The 14,223-nt window shown below is 36.6% G+C and overlaps 1 protein-coding gene across 2 annotated transcripts in view; it reads right to left on the bottom strand.

Annotated features, from left to right (window-relative positions):
• Positions 1-14,223, bottom strand: part of LOC145674576 (elongin-B-like) — an 83,202-nt gene that overhangs the window by 57,745 nt on the left and 11,234 nt on the right. The window contains exon 1 of one of the 2 annotated variants that reach the window (XM_081744764.1): positions 1,752-1,771. The exons of the other annotated variant lie outside the window; for it this stretch is intronic. Coding sequence (XP_081600890.1) covers positions 1,752-1,754 — 3 coding nt within the window. The 5' untranslated portion in view covers positions 1,755-1,771. Of the gene's footprint in view, positions 1-1,751; positions 1,772-14,223 lie in introns of those variants that run through there. 2 annotated transcript variants of the gene reach the window in all.

A 14,223-nucleotide genomic window follows, 5' to 3' on the forward strand; every position in this document is an offset into this window, starting at 1 on the left:
GTGTCATAAAGTAATCATGTCATATTTCTAAGCTGTCAAGACTATTTCACTGTGTTTTGTACTACTTTCTATATTCCTCGGTAATACAGTTTGCACTTTTTCTCAATATTATTTTAGAAACATTTATAATGGTAGGAACTTTGCTTTGAATGGCTCGTACAAGAACAATTTTAGGAATGATCCGAAAAATGAATCAAAAGATTGCGATCTTGGCCAAGAATTTCAGGAATGATCGAAAAATGCATCTAAGGATTGCGATCTTGGCCAAAATTAGCTTCTGATAAGGGGCCACAAAATTTTTGAACAGCCCCTAAATCGAGTTCTCGTACTTTCTACGGAATAAGCACATCATACTGAGTTAACTGATAGTTTGGGTCTAACTACACTATATGTAGTTCTCCAGATATAAGGCCTACATGAAAATTTTTGATTGAAATATATTGGACTTTTTGATTCTGAAAGCTCTCCAACCTTTTCAGAAACTAACATAACACAATAGAGAATTTCATACATGCCTTCCATGCAGCAATAATTTTCCTGCAGATGACCCGAGAAAGAGGTGAGAAGTACCGTGAAACCGTTTGCACAGATGTTTTACGGTATAAGATTTAAAGACTACATTGGGAAAAGGAGGCAAGTCAATTTTTTTAATAACTTTACACAATTTCCCTGTTTTCCACAGACTTATCTCCTTCTTCCCTTGTGGGTGAAATCTCTAGCATTAAATATCTTACTGACTAACCTTCTTCTTACTGTGGGATTTAGTTCATGGAAACTACACCTTTCAGGCAACATAATTCTGCTGTTAACTCATTTTCGACCATTTCTTGATTTACCTCCTTTTTCCTCTGTGATCTTCATTTTTCAACATAATTTCTTCCTAAATTTAATGTTCCACGATTATGCTTCTAAACTAAGGGAGGCGGTGAAGATAATGAGCGAAATGGTGGAATGAAAAAAGTAGGAGAACCCCAAGAAAACCGACGTTACACGGTGCTTGTCCATCACCAAGGTTACATGGGGTCAGCCAGCATGGAACCAGGGATCCCAAGCACAAGAGATGAGCATTCCACCATTGAGCCCCCGCGGTCTCAAACTTGTATTTATTGTTATTACATGATTTATAAGTTCGAATTTTGTTCAGACAAAAGCGCTTCCTTTCAAACATACTGCATGCCAAAGCATTAGAACCAGTATAGGAAAAAAGTGCAAATTTAATATAATCGACAGAGAATCAACAAAATTATACTATTTATTTTTTCAGCCAAGGCCGATATATTTAATAACTCAGTTTAGTTCACCGATTCCAAAGGCGAATCAGATAAATGGAACTCTCTTCAACTCTTTAAGTTTTACGTTCCACAATTATCCCGTGTAGGGTAAAGGTGGTGGTGATGACGAGAATGAATAAAATGGTGCAGAGAAGAAAGCGAGAGGAAGCGGGAGAACCCCCAGAAAATCCACGCATATGGTGTTCGTCCACCACAAAGCCCACATGGCGCGAGCTGGGATGGAACCAGGGACCCCACGAAACGCCCTACCACTGAGCCACCGTGGCCCTACTCACTAGTTTGAATCGTATTTGAAATAGAGGAAAACCACAACCACATCCTCAATGAGAAAAGCTGTTATTCATGGTATTTTTCCGGTGTTTCATGCCATCTGGCCACTTACACATAAAGGTATTATTAACTAATATATTACCCACTATTATACTTTGTCACTTTTTCCGTATTCGAATCTTTACTTACCATCCTCGACGTGAAAAAAAGTACTGGCTAACTCTAATAAAACTTTTGATTGAATGCCTCCGCTGTAAGTCACTATTAGTTAGTATGCTGCCTCTACCTCCTCTTTATTACAAATGGCGCCTCTCGTAAGTTGCGCAACGTTGACCAAACTAATGAAAACATTCGCCTAACTGGAACGATCCACCAGCGTCATTGCACAGACTGCACTGATTTGCAGTGTTGCCAATATGATTATTAAATGTGATCTACAAACGCAGGAATAAAAAGGTACGATCTTCGGAACATTTACAGAGTTAAGCTTAACAAAAAAATTGGTTACTTACCATTATTCTTCCCGTGGGAACGAGTAGAGCACGTGGATGAAAAAAAGAAAGACTTGACTTTGGAAGAATCACGTTGTCTATGCTATGTCACTGTTGCCAGATCCAAAATATACATCAAAGGTAGATAGCCAGATTTTATTAATGTTGCCAGAATCCAGATTTAAAACCAGTTTATATTTAGGAATAAGGAATGATTCTTTTATATCCTGTTCCTTTTAATAGCATTCTTTGCCAACTACGTACCCCGGGAAGAAAATTAGGAAAATACAAAAGAGACAGCTGTCAGAACAAACGAATTAAATATTTCTGAAGACCACGAATAATGAATGCAGTAGAAAATGAGAGCAGAATACAACCGAAACAAAAATTTACAAATACCCGTAAAGCGACAGAATTGATGAAGAAAAATCCAATTTTAAAAATATGTCTATAAAAATCTGAAAGGACCCTCTTGAACATAACAGTGGACCTAATAAAGTGATTTCTTTAGCCATGTCATGCAAAAAGGTAGTGGGAACAAAGTGCGTGTGGAAAGAAGATTGTTTCTAAACCTAAGACTGATTTTATTTCAAAGAGGAGAATCCAAATATTGATGTGAGATTTTCCAACTTTGCTGAATTGTGCCCAAAATACTAAACTAGAAGTAGTGGAACAGACAGGACTTAGGTGTGTACAATTTACCAAAAAGTAAAATTGATATTATAATCATCTTCTTTCTCACCTCAACCATGGTTGGTAGGGAACATGGAAATTTTAAAACTTTTCTCTCCCTTGGGAGAACTGTTTTATATTTTGATAAGGTCTCTTCTTTGTAACTGCATCTAGATATTATATCCTTGTTCTTCCTCTTCCTGGTTTTTCTTCTGCCTTTCCCTCTATCCACACGTGATCCAATCAGAGTGCCGAATAAGATGGCCAAGCATGCTGTTTCTTTTCATATTATCTTCATGATCTGTCGTCCTTCAACAACTTCCTTTAGTACGTCTTCATTCATTTTCCTTCCGGTCCATGATATGCAGAGCATTCCACGCCAACACCACATTCCAAATGCTTCCAGCTTTTCTCAACATCCACGTCTCTGATCCGCAAAGAGTCACGCTCCATACCAGGGTCTTAATAAATCGTTTTCGAACATCCAAGGACAAATTTCTTGATGTTAGTAGTCTTCTTTTCCTATTAAATGTTCGTTTAGCCTGCACTATTCTGGAACTTATGTCTTTTTCACTTCTTCCGTCCGAGGATATTAGACTTCCTAAATAAGGAAACATCTTAACGTCTTCGATTTTCTCTCCCTCTATCTACACGATATTACAATAGACTTCTAAATCACCTGGTATTACTAAGTTCAAACGAGGTATATTTATTTGCATTAGCGCGTGACCCAGTACAACAACTGTTACTTTAATAATGTCCTCGCACAGAAAATGTGCATGAACAGAAAAGGCGTTACTGTGCGTTCTTTAACACTTCCTTATAGCATTTTGTTGAAAAGTCAGATATAAATAATAGATTTCGATACATAGATCAACACTTCCTTGTTGGAAAAACTTTCACACTTGCTTCAACGTTATTTTACTGGTAGCCAAGAAGCATTATTCCTGAAAGAACAGATTCTTGATAGGAAGTATATTGTTCTGTGTGACTTTGTAGAAAACTATTCCCTTACTCTGTACGACGTTGGTATTACAATCAATCAACGATACATATATATATTCTCTTATATGCTACTAGCAGAATACCCGTTCTTCTCATGGGGAAAATAAACTTCATTTTGGACATAAAGTAATAACGGGGGCTGAATTTGGATTTAAACGGCATCGGAAGTGTCACTATTCGTCTTAGTGACCTCGAGAGCTATGTATTCGACACTAATATCGGTCATTTTCGATCATATATATATATATATATATATATATATATATATATAGAGAGAGAGAGAGAGAGAGAGAGAGAGAGAGAAAGAGAGAGAGAGATCACCCTCTCCCCAGTTGCAGTGCTAAATTTTGATTTAAACAGTGTCGGAAATGTCACTGTTCGCCTCAGCGACCTGGAAAACTATGGATTCGATCATAATATCGGTCATTTCCGATAATTTTTATATATCTCCCCCTTCCTCAAGTTGCGAGGCTAAATTTGGAGTTAAACAGGATCGAAAGTGTTACTGTTTATGTCAGTGACCCTGAAAACTATGGATTTGACACTAATAGCGGTCGTTTTCAATCATTTTTAAATATCTCCCCGTCCTCGACCTCCCCTAAGTTACACCATCAAAGTGAAACGATAAAAACCGTGTCAGTCTCGAATCCCATCTATGTGGCAAATTTGATCGAGATCGGTCTCGTGGTTCAAGAGTTATTAAGTTTTATTTATTTTTATAAATCTCTCCCTCCCCCTCCGCTACGTTGTACCGTGAAAGTGAAACGATAACATTACTCCTAGGCTTAAATCTCATCTATGTTGAAAATTTGATGGAGATCGGTCGGGTGGTTCAATAGTTACTAAGTTGCATAGTAACTTACAATTATATAATATATATATATATATATATATATATATATATATAATATATATATATATATATATATATATATATATATATATAGAGAGAGAGAGAGATGGAAATCTTAAGATTTCCAAAACCATTACTCAAAATATGGTTGTCATTTCAGAATGTCTTAAACATAATCCAACACTAGTTCTTTTATTGCACAAGTTCTTATTTCATTTCTGATAGATAAATTCAAATGTAAATAAAAATATTCTATTCTTCCGGTGAAGAATAGAATAGATTTACCGAATATTTTATTTTCACTACAAAAATCTGAACTGCTATTAATATCACCACTCAGACAATGATTTTTCACATCTACGGAATGGATTTGTTGATGTTGAGCTTTTCTTTTAGCCCCCAGGCTATATGAGACGTGGCTGTACAGTTTCAAAGTAAAATCCGATGCACTGTAATATGTTCAATGCTCTTTCACCACGAATCAAACTAGGGACCACGTGATCAAAGACTCGCGCGCTAGATTAACAAGCGGGACGTGGTCACGCGAAGTGGATTTTTCCAAGGATTCACGGATGTACACAGTGCAGGAGTCTGGTGGCTAGCCGTAGATGTCGTTTCTGACCGAAAAAGTGTCATTTCCTGTTTGTTACCAAGTTATTTTTCTTATATAAGCGCTTCATTCTATATAGCCTGCCTGCGCTATCTCGTAATAACACCCTCTATTTTTTACTAGCAAAATTGAAGCTAACGTACCCTTTCTTTACCTTTATCTGTTGGAACTCTAAAAATGTATTAGTATCTCTCTCATTGTACTGGTTACAAGATTACAGTCCAAAAGGTATCATCGATTCATCATATATTTTCGCTTTATTTTATTGCGCAGTTAAGGAAAGCTGGCTAACAGAAAGCTGCACGTGCTGTAAACAAAACGAAGTGAAGAGTTGTTTGCTGATCACTGCAGCGTTCTTTCAAGCTGTTACTAGGCAACCAAGGTGACTGATTGCGCTGTTGCCGGCAGTTCAGAGTTGAATCTTCTGCCAAATATTCCAAAAACTATTATTTCTGTTATTTGAGTTATCCGTTATAAATCGTTCTCTCACATTATTACGATTATAGAATCATGACTTGTTAAACGTTCTATGATATATTTATCGCCACAGTAGTCTTTACGGCTTCAGCGCTTTTTGCAACATCGCTTCCAATTCACCACGTGTTCTCTTCAACTAACAGACATCAGTTTCCCTTAATTTGGCATTAGTCTTCTTAGCATGTGTTGTATACGGGGGAGGGGGGATCGCTACAGGAATAAACAGGATCTGACGTCACACTATTCTAGTATATTTTTGTTCCGTGCATTCATATAACAGAATTTGCTCTAAATACAATTTATTTCATTTTTAAAGAGTTTGGTTTACCAAAACTCCTTTATATACAGGGTGTTTCAAAACAACACCGACAACGTTTGGCAGGTAACTCTTGACACCAAAATAAGGGGAAAAAAGTATGAACCAACGTGGGTGCACAAATGCTTCCTTCCTTTCGGAGTTATAGGCTGCCAAAAACATGAAAAAGAAAACTTTAAACATCCAATACTATGACACCGACCGTAGTTGGATCAAGATCACTTAGGAATTAGTATGTGCCCTATCCAAATATCCAAGTTTCAGAATCCTACGGTACTTCGCAACAATTTTTATAAGGGTAGTTGGGGAGTACTTCAAATTATATGCCCGTAACCAAACTCATCCTATAAAAAATGATGCGTGAGTACCGCAGGATTCTGAAACATAGATATTTTGATAGGGCACATATTAGTTCCTAAGTGAAGCCTTGACCCGACTACGGTAGGTCCCATAGTTTTGGAGCTGTGGACATTTAAAGTTAATTTTTTCATGTTTTCGGCAGCCTATAACTCCGAAAGAAAGCATTTGTGCACCCAGTTTGGTCTATACTTTTTGTCTTATCTTGGTGTCAGGAATCACCTCAGAAAAGTTGTTGTTGTTGTTTTGAAACACGTTGTATTTACCACAACCGTCTGTCCACCCACAAGATAAAAAAAATCTCGAGAACTACATGGTCAATCATCACCAAATTTGATCAGAAAGTAGAGGATCAAATATTAGGAACCGAGTTTGTTTTTGGACCCAATACTCAACCCGGAAGTGGTAGAAAGTAACCATTTCCAGTTTTAACGTTGATCACCCTAGAACAAAAACTATAATATATAACAAGAACCGGTTTTCTGTAATCAATTAAGCATTCCAAAATTACATTCAACGTCTGCTCTAATCTTTGTATTAACAGCGATAGTGGTAGAAATCAACCACTTCCAGTTTTAACGTTGATAGTTATAGAGTGAAAACGGAAACAGAGAAGTTTTTTTTTTTTAATTTTTTAAGTTCTAAGAATACGTACCGTGTTCTCCAACACACTATTCAAACTGGAAGTGCAGTGGTAAAGCGCTCACCTCTGATGCGTTGGGTCCTTGGTTCGGTCCCATCTCGCTCCAAGTGAGCTTTGTGGTGGACAAACACCGTGTTCTTGGGTTTTCTCTGGGTTCTCCCGTTTCCTCAAACTTTCTTAATTTCACCATTTCATTCATTTCTCATCATCACCGTCTCATTTAGCCTAGCCGACATAATCATGGGACGTAAAACTGAAAGAGTTCAAACCGGAAGTGGAACATATAAGCCCCTTCCGGCTTTGGCATTGATCACCATAGAACAAAAACTGTAATAGATAGCACAAAGTGGTTTTCTGTAATCAATTAAATGTCTAAAAAATATATTACATCTCCAGTCAAATCTCTCTAGTAAAATCGGAAGTGTCAGAAATCAACCACTTCCGTTTTAACGTTGATCGTTATAGAGGTTATGTTAAGAATTAGATTTCTGTGCTTCCGGAAGCTATGACCATGTTAGTCTGTCACGCATAAGGGATGGCGTCCATCAGCGATCACACTTCCCAGGGAATTGGAAAGGAAGAGAGGAACGGATAATGAAGGCAGCTGCCTGGAACCATTACATTAGGTACCATCCCGGCATTTCACTGGTATGTATGAAGAAAATCCACCAAAACCTCACTCAGGATAGCTGGCCTGTAAAAGGTGTAATACTTTCTCGACCGAGAGTCCCCACTGGGAATCGAACCCAGGACCGTTTGTACTATAAACGACAGCATTAGCAACTACGCTACGCGGTACCACTTGATCATCATAGAATGAAAACGGTAACAGATAGCGAGAAGCTGCTGTTTGCAATCAATTAAGCGTCTCCAGAATGTATGCCATCTGCACTCTAATGTCTCTACTAAAACAGAAAGCGACATAAATTTACTACTACTTCCGGTTTCAATAATAATTGAGAAAATATCACACCATAAAATCAAACTCCTTCACGGGGTGTACGGGGAACATTGCTACTTCTTATTTTTATGCAAAGAGCAGGTGAGTGACTTAACATTCACGTTTTGGTTAACCCTTTATTTGGCACATTTGCTCTCAAGCAACATCACATTCTATTGCGTTATCCGCACGAATTATAACTTCAGTGATCATTTAATTGGCATTATTCCTTTCATACAATATTCATATACATGATTTGCGAGTTGCTTCTTTAGATACTTGTAATCTTCACCAACAAGGGAAAGTCAAATTTAGTATTCTAGAAGCTTTATCTCCTACGTTCCGCGGTTTTTTTTTTTTTTTTTGCTCTGTACGAAGATATTTCAACGAAACTGTTGCTAATTACTGAAACTATTCTTATGATATTTGACCATAATAGGGCAATGCTGCTCAATAGCAACAAATAAGACCTATTTTATAGAAATGTTGTGTTTGAAATAAACACCTGTATTTCGTAACCAAAATACAAAAACCCTTAAAAATTAGGAAATTATGATCAGGAAGTCATGGTTCAACCATAAAAACAAACTAAATATTTTAATGGTAATGCTATCAATGTTTGCCATTTAAATGGTTAATAACTGACATTTTAATCGAAATATTTCATATGTTTTCTTGAGGTTGCGTGGAAACAAGCCAGTCGTTATTACCTGTATAGGTATCAACTGAAAAATTCTACTCCGAACACCAACCAAATGTTTGCAGTAACTTTGTTTACTCATTACTAAACTACCGATATGTTTAGGCTTCCAAACATCCCAGTTTATCAGGGACAGTCCCGAATCTGTTACTTCAAATTTGTTCAAAACTTCAAATGCGCAGGTTTCTCTCCAAACACAAGTTAATATTATTCGTTTTTTTTTTTTTTTTTTAAGTAAGTTTTGACCTATGGTTTAATAATTTCAGCAAGTAATTGTGACTATACTATAAATTTTCATAGTATTTTGATTTTTAATGCACATTTTCATTATTCTTATTATTAAGTATTCTGCCTTTTGGCAGGTCCTGGGACTAATAAGGTTTATTTTCCTTTTCTTCTTCTTAATTTTCAGTTTGGGCGAGGAAAAGTTTCTTTCGTGTTTCTCGATCTTCAGCTTCCTCTTTTAACTCCCAACATTTTCTTCTATTTTTCAAATCATCGATCACTTGCGTTCTTCTTCTTCCTATTCTTCGCTTTCCTTCCATCTTTCCTTCTATGGCGGTATGAAGAAGACAATTTCTTCGCAAGATGTGTCCAATCCAATTGGCCTTTCTACGAAGGATGGTGGCTAGAAGTGTTCTTTCCTATCCGTTTTAAAACAACTTCCGTTTGTTACTCTCTCTGTCCATTTTATCTTCTCCATCTTCCTCCAACACCACATTTTAAAGCTCTCTAAATATTTCTTCTCTAACTTCCGTAATGTTCAAGTCTCTGAATCATGAAGTCCCATGCTCCATATATAGCATTTGACCAACTTCTTCTTTAGTCCGATATTCAGCCTGCTAGTTAAGAGTGGCCTTTTCTTCCTGAATGCTTCTTTGGATATGGCAAATCATGACCTGATCTCTTTGGTGGAGTACGCGTCCTTCGTCAGAATACTTCGGTAAAAAACGAAAGTTGTGAGAATACCCTGGAAATGCGTCCTTGCGGGTCAGAGGAGAACAAAGAGAATTTGAAGAGGTCGAGCATTTTAAAAAACATTTTCATGTTGTATCAAAAAAAAAAAAAAAGGCTTTAGACACCCTACATGTCCTACTAACTACGCTCAAGCAAGAAATTAGACACTTCATAGTTTATCTAACATTTCCTGACGTAGGAACAGCACATGTTATCAGAACGACCAACATATTAGGAAACTGGATTTAAATCTAAATTGTTACTGAAATTCTTTGTAATAGAGGAGCTACTGAATGAAACAAGACTCTGTAACATTAAATGTCTTAGTGCTACTCACTCCTTCCCTACGCCGTTATTATCTAGATTCTAGAACTAGCATCAATTACCTGCTTCGCTGCGTTAAAATAAGAAAAATTAGTAATATGTTCCGTTAGTCAGTCACGTTTTTACTATTACTGAAGCGCTCTCAAATCGATAGAAACAAAGAAAATATAATGAAAAATCAGAAAACAATAAGTAATCTATATAAATAAAAAAAAAAAAAATAAAAGTAACTACTGTGGGCTGAATTTGGATTTAAAAAGCATCAGAAAGTGTCACTGCTCATCTCAGAGACCCTGAAAACTGTAGATTCAACAACTAATATCTGTCATTTTCGATCGTTGTATCCCCCTCCAGTAATTTCGGAAGGTACTATGGCATTCCCTGCATTGCAGGGCTCACCGAAGTATCAGGAAATCTTTTGTAGTCACTCTAGGAATTAGTACAATTGAAAGAATTCCATTGAAACTATTGTGGTTATATTTGGGAATCGAAATCAAGATCTCTTGTAGCACAGACGAGCAATCCAGTTAGTTAAATAGATACCACGTTGTTCTAATTTTTATCTCAACTCTTTTTCTCTATCCTATTGCCATTTTTTGTTTAAAAAACAATTAAAAATTACAACTTATTTAATTTGTAATGTATTTCAGGTCCTAGTCGAGTGAAGCCGAACAAAAAGGTGCTGCAAGAAGAGGAAATATTGTCATTATTAGACGAATCTAATATAGACTGCTTAGATAGTAGCGTTGATGAAGAGTATCGACCTAGAAATGCGTCCTCGATTGAATATCTAATCGATTCTGGAAAGTGAGACCGCTATTGGATATTTTCAGATGTCTTGAGCTACAAGCTTCAAAAGATTTATCGATACATGAGCAGATAATTCATTTGAAGGTGCAGTTCAATTTAAACAGTACGTGTCAGAGAATCCAAATCCCATAGGAATAAAATTATTTGTTATTGCTACTCCTTCAGGAAAAGTTGTTAATTTTTGGTTTACGAAGGGAAAACAACTTTCAAGGAACTACTAAAAACTTGGGAATATTTAGTAATGCTGTATCGGAATTGATTAAACCATTCAATTTGGGTCATTATTTGTATTTTAATAGATATTTTACATGACTTCCTTTGCTACAAACGCTATCCGAGCTAAAATCAACAGCGACAATTATGCCTACTAGAATTCCAGCTTCAGCAAAGAAGCTTCTACCTAAACCCTTTCAGATAAAAAGAAGTGGAAGAGGATCTTGTGTGCAAGTGGTAAATTCAGATAATATTGGTGTTATGCAGTGGTTTGATAATAAATCAATACTAATTACATCGTCATTCTTTGGAAAGAATTCAATGGGGACATGCCATAGATGGTCCAAATCAAAACTACAGAAGGATTCTGTACCTGTGCAGCTCACAGATGATGAGAAGAACCCTAAAACAGGGGAAGAGGGGAAAGGTCAACGACACGGTCAAGTTCAGTTTTGGTTTTTGAGGTGTGGTATATACTTAGGTGTCGTCTGCTACTCCGGGTAGTTATCTGTGTGCTATTCCGTGGTATCATTTGAAACCCCTGTGCGAAAATTGGGCGAGCCCATACCTACGCCACACTATTTCTGCTAGGGTTCTTCTCGTCATCTGTGAGCTGTACCTAAAGTTGTAGAATTGTTGATCCCATACCATCCGTAGGTAAAAGACAAGCAAACAAAAAATATGCAAGAGGTAATTTGTTTTGCAAGAGGCGTGGCCATTCCTAGATGCAGAAATCCTGAATACAATAAACATTCAAGATTCCGTTGTTTATACTGGAATATATTTTTATGTCTTGCTCCAGAAAGGAATTACTTCTGAGCTTTCTGCTTGAAACAAGTTGAAAAGGTAATGTATCAAGTAGTGTAAAGAAACATTATGTAATCCATGTTAATATGTGAAAATGTACATATTTATAATACTGTGTTGGTAACACATGAGACAATAATAATAAAAAAAAAACGCTTTCTAAAAAGTATTCAAGTAATAGAAAAGCAAGTATGGGTAGTAAGTTCAGTAATTTGCATATTGTATGCTTCTATTACGAGTGGGAATAAATAATTGTATGGAATTTTGTTTGTGTAATGCATGCAATACACATAGTAGTTTGGTTCCAATGTATTGTATACAATACCAACTTCTATCGACCAATAGGAAAGCTGCATGACAAAACGGTTCTCATAGATGTACTTTTGGATCAACATCCATCAAATATACAATTTCAGAAATTTATCGACAAATACATGCCTTGGTCTCAGGAGGTTACGTTACAAACGTAGTCACTTTAATTTTTATGTATTTTTTCTATATCTCTCTTTCCCCTTCTCCTAACTTACACCATCAAAGCGAAATGATAGAAATCATTCCAGGCTTGAACCTCATCTATGTTGAACATTTCATCGAGCTCGGTTGGGTGTTTCAAGAGTTATTAAGTCACAAACTTAGCGACTTTCATTTATATATATTATGAACCGCAACGAGACTCAAGGAATTTCTCGAAGTGTTCTTATTGAAATCCAGTAAATAAATTCTGCAGGAAAATTAAAGCACTACATTGATAGGCACTTCTCTTCTCTTTTCTATTTTAATACTTCGTCTTTTGAACTATGATAAAATTATTTTGGAATTTTAACTCTCTGTATTCCATTTCAACAATTCTGCGTATTGCCCATAAAAGAAAAAAAAAAAAGAAAAAAAAAGAAAAAAAACTGTCTGTTAAACTTGTTTCTATTTTTCAGTAGCCTGTTTACAGGGCTGGTTCTGCTATATGTGCAACACGTGCATTTACGTGGGACGGCAAAATATCTGTCATAACTATATTATTTAAAATAAATATTTCTTGTTGGAAACAGACTTCATGATGATGGTAGTTAAATTTACTAAGCTAACCTTCTATTCGGATACTACATTCATAAATCATGTTAAGGTCGCATTAGTTTAAGGTCACATGGATAGTTCTAAAACAAATGGTCAAGCAAATCCCAGTATAAATTGCTTGATTCTTGTCAAATATAAGAACTCAATTTTCGAACAGTACCTGTTCTATTTAGTTAGTTATCACAGTTTTGATATGAAAACTAATCTTGTGTTTGTCACAAACAAGTTCCTTATCATTGAAGGCGGGAATAAGTTTTCTTTCTTTCTTTCTTTTTTTTTTTTTTTAAATATAACAGATGTAGAAGGAAAATCAAGAAATAAAGATAAAAGTGTTAGTTGCACTGGAATCGCAAACTGATATATTGAGATTAAAATTCGATATTGAATTCTATAGAAAGGATTACCATCTTTCCTCTGCAGGTGTGTTTGCTTTATCTTTCACTAACATAATAGATTATCATTTAAAGAAAGAAAAAAGGCAGACATTTCAAGATCCTATTTGTAGTGTTTAGGCTTTTCTGAGTGCACTTTTTTTGTGCACGATGGGGTAGCATACTAAAAATCATGGCTTTTGAGATTTGTTCTTTCTGAAAAAAAGGGGAGGGGGGAATGATGCCATTGCACGGAACGGCGAAATGCCTAAGGCTGGCACTGCCCGTTTACACATGATTTGGACGAAAGGAATATCAGCAACTGAAGCACAACTGGTGGATTGTTAATATACACTTCATTCTCAATGATGTTCTGAAGCTTTTATGTCAATGGCATTCATTTATTGAGGAAAAAAATTAAATCTTTAAATTTTACGTCCCACGTTATGCCGGTTAGGCTAAAGGAGACGGTGATGATGAGAGATGAATGAAATAAAGGAAGTGGGAGAACCCCGAGCAAAACCCACAAGCACGGTGTTTGTCCACCACAAAGTTCACACGGCGCGAGCTGGGATCGAACCAGGGACCCCAAGCACCGGAGCTGAACGCTCTACCACTGAGCCACTACGCCACCCTCATTTATTGGGAGATGGGTATCAGAATTTATCTGGTTAGGCATACGAAGAAGGTGATCTGAGCATGACATGAAGAAGTGAAGTCCAGTAACAGAACACAAGAATATATTATGTTAGTTGCGACGAGTGTGATAACCTTCTGTTCTGGGGTACTCAGAGCTGGTTTAAACAATTGGAGTTCATTGATGATATTATGTGCAATGGATGTATGGATGGGGATAATATATATGAGAACGGGAGTTGTGCTGAGTGGTGGCCTGATCACGGGTAGCAAGAAGCTGATTTAACGGTGAATATGCGTAACGTGATAGAGCTGGAGTCTGGTCTTAGAGTTCGTGGAGAATCGGATGAGCGTCCGCTATACGGCGTTGCATGTAACAAGAGCGAAGCCTCTACAGATGTGGTAAGTGTG

Source organism: Thermobia domestica, chromosome 17 (assembly GCF_964235325.1).
Source record: "Thermobia domestica chromosome 17, izTheDome1.hap1.1, whole genome shotgun sequence".
Lineage (NCBI taxonomy): Eukaryota > Metazoa > Arthropoda > Insecta > Zygentoma > Lepismatidae > Thermobia > Thermobia domestica.